General features: G+C 35.6%; 1 protein-coding gene across 1 annotated transcript; it reads left to right on the top strand.

Moving 5' to 3' along the window:
* Positions 1–277: 277 nt before the first annotated feature.
* On the top strand, positions 278–1,072 carry LOC111046851. Its single transcript, XM_022332485.2, has one exon. It carries the CDS (start codon positions 278–280, stop codon positions 1,070–1,072), a length of 795 nt encoding a protein of 264 aa, XP_022188177.1.
* The last annotated feature ends 520 nt before the right edge of the window (positions 1,073–1,592 follow it).

The following is a 1,592-nucleotide window of genomic DNA, read 5'->3' as shown; positions in this document are numbered from 1 at the left end:
TCAGGACGAGATAGCGGCCGGACGTGCTACTCTGCTCCGTCTTATCTGTTATTTCGAACGGCTAGTTTCTAATTAATTTTCGACTGAGTCTACCAAAATCAATTTTATTTTCTAAACATAAGTTTTTTCGTATGATTAGATTCGTCTGAACATGGCTTCTTGCGGTACATGTAATAAGGAAATTTCTGAAAAAGAAGTTGTGAAGTGCAGTGGTGTGTGTAATGGAACTTTTCATCCATCTTGTTGTAGTGTAAAAACTGGTGAGAACTACAGGAAAATGGGCGTTCGTAAAGAAACTTGGTTATGTGACATCTGTAAAGCTAATAAGAAATTGGAAAATAAGGACGATACTAGTGGTGCAGTTACCCAGGATTTCATGAAGCAATTATTTGATGAAAAATTCGGCTCTCTGTCAAAACAAATGAGGGAATTGCAAGGTGATGTGGCAGGTATGTCTGGGCTGTTGGACGAGGCGTTAAAAAACATAACCGATCTTCAAAACGAAAATAAGAAACTTATTAAAAACTTTGCTAGTATTGAAGCGGATAATGCAAATTTGAAGACAAGAGTTTCAGTTCTTGAAAATAAAATAAACGAGATGGAACAATATTCTAGGCGTATGAACATTCAGATCGATGGTATACCGGTTACACAGGGTGAAAAGGTGGACGATATCGTCGAGAAGTTGGGAAATCTTTTAGAAGTTGCTTCTCCGATTGAAAGTGTACTTTCTATGCACCGTGTACCGTCAATTAACGCTAAGAAGTGTCAACCAATTATTGTGCAGTTCTCAAACCCTATGCAGAGAAGAAAGTGGCTGGAAGCATACCGCAAAAAACGAGATGTTACTTCTACGGATCTCAACCCTGTCCTCCAACCAAAAACCAACATCTATATCAACGAGCATCTGACGAGGGAAAATAAAACTTTGTTGGCGGCAACCAAAGCTGTGGCCAAGGAGCGAGGCTACCAGTTCGTATGGGTGCGGCAAGCAAAAATCTACGTTCGGAAGGAGCACAACAGCAAAGCAGTTAGAATTTTTACTCATGATGGGTTACAAAAACTTGTTTAAGAAATCCCCAATTCTCATTACAGGTATTTTTCATAGAGATCCACTGTTATTACACTGCATTATTTTGGTTTTAATGAAGAACTGTAAATTTATTCTCATGTTATTTACTTTTAGGATATTATTAATTTTATTTTCCTATGCCTGGTTGAATGAGATTATTAGATTATTGCCTGCTCTATTAGAATTCAACTATATACGTGCGTATTACATTACACATAATGTGTACTTATTTAAAATAATAATCAATTGCATTTTACACTCCTATGATTAATGGAAGAAGATAATCTAGATCTAGGTAATACTAACATCACATTTGATTATTTTCAACCCGATTTCTTTTTGCCTGAGGCTAATTACTATAGTTTAGGAATTATCGTTCAAAATATTAGGAGTGTACGGAAGAATTTTGACCAGTTCTTAGTTATGTTAAATATTGCAGAAAAACCTAAAATAATTATCCTTACAGAAGTTTGGATTAAAGATAATGAGATTGATCTTTACAAGATAGACCACTATAAAT

The sequence above is a fragment of the Nilaparvata lugens genome, chromosome 7 (assembly GCF_014356525.2).
Source record: "Nilaparvata lugens isolate BPH chromosome 7, ASM1435652v1, whole genome shotgun sequence".
Taxonomy (NCBI): domain Eukaryota; kingdom Metazoa; phylum Arthropoda; class Insecta; order Hemiptera; family Delphacidae; genus Nilaparvata; species Nilaparvata lugens.
Note: the sequence above shows the minus strand (reverse complement) of the source record. Positions and strands in the feature narration are given on the sequence as shown.